General features: G+C 51.4%; 1 protein-coding gene across 1 annotated transcript in view; it reads right to left on the bottom strand.

Annotated features, from left to right (window-relative positions):
* LOC113207601 (dystrophin, isoforms A/C/F/G/H) overlaps positions 1-1,018 on the bottom strand; it is a 192,270-nt gene that overhangs the window by 14,912 nt on the left and 176,340 nt on the right. Inside the window, exons 47-48 of the mRNA XM_052264317.1 lie at positions 302-446; positions 1-110 (exon numbers count right to left, since the gene is read on the bottom strand). Coding sequence (XP_052120277.1) covers positions 1-110; positions 302-446 — 255 coding nt within the window. The remainder of the gene's footprint in view (positions 111-301; positions 447-1,018) is intronic.

Genomic DNA, 1,018 nt, shown 5'->3' with positions numbered 1-1,018 from the left:
GTGTCGGAGAGCGGCGGCTCGTTGGCGATGTACTGCCGTCCGCTGAGCAGATTGCCCTCGATGACGGGCCTCTTGTCCTGCAGCTGCCGGCGGAAGGCGCGGTGGTCGTCCTGAAACAGACAGCGCACCAAACGTTTAAGTGCAATCGAGGAAAGTTCAATGAGAACGCCACTCTAAACGCCGTTGTCGCAATGTCACCTAGGTTGCCAAAGTTTTGGCTCTCTCTTTTCATTGCAAAATTTTGGCCGAATTTTGGGGACTGATAATTTTTGTAAATGGTAAGTTGCTTCAGCTCGCTTACCTGCTGCTTCCGAAGCGTGGCCATGTCACCGCCGAGGGGCTCCAGCCCGCTCAGCTCCGTGTCCTTCCGGATGACCCACTCGATGAGCTCCCGCATCGACAGCAACAGCGCGCTCCAGTGTTCAGCGTTGCTCTCCAGTCGGTTTCTGTTCACGCAAAAAGAAAAAAAAACTTTTTAAAAGTTGCATTTAAAAAAATAGACCACACGCTTTATGTTCTACAAGACGAAAGGGACGGAGGGTGGCGATGGCTGCAAAAAAAAGGGGGTGCTAAAAAGTGCAAACACGTGGCGCCCACCACGACATGTGGGGTAATTGTGTTAGCCATATGATATGCGGGTGGCGCGGCGCGGCGTGGCGTGGCGGAGAGTAGCGCGGCTAGCCGGGGCGGGGGGCGGGGCATAGCGGAACGGAGTACGCCCGACGTTGCGTGGACCACATCCCCTATCCCCTCCCAAAAAACGACGACCACCGACTTTCTCTAAACGGAGGCAAAACGCTCAAAGAATGGGTAATTTCGCACCATTAGAAAAACGCAAGGAATGATTGTAAGAACAAAACACCGATAAAATTAAAAGGTCGGGGGAAAATTAATGTCCAGTTCCCACTATGAGATATACATTGGTATCATTACAACTTTAGAGAGCGAGGACGAATTTTAAAATCCTTTGTACAAGTGCGCGGTTTTCATAAAAAGCTCCGACAGTTTCACGATGGTC

Source organism: Frankliniella occidentalis, unplaced genomic scaffold (assembly GCF_000697945.3).
Source record: "Frankliniella occidentalis isolate FOCC.00 unplaced genomic scaffold, Focc_3.1 Scaffold18, whole genome shotgun sequence".
In the NCBI taxonomy this organism is placed as follows: Eukaryota; Metazoa; Arthropoda; class Insecta; order Thysanoptera; family Thripidae; genus Frankliniella; species Frankliniella occidentalis.
Note: the sequence above shows the minus strand (reverse complement) of the source record. Positions and strands in the feature narration are given on the sequence as shown.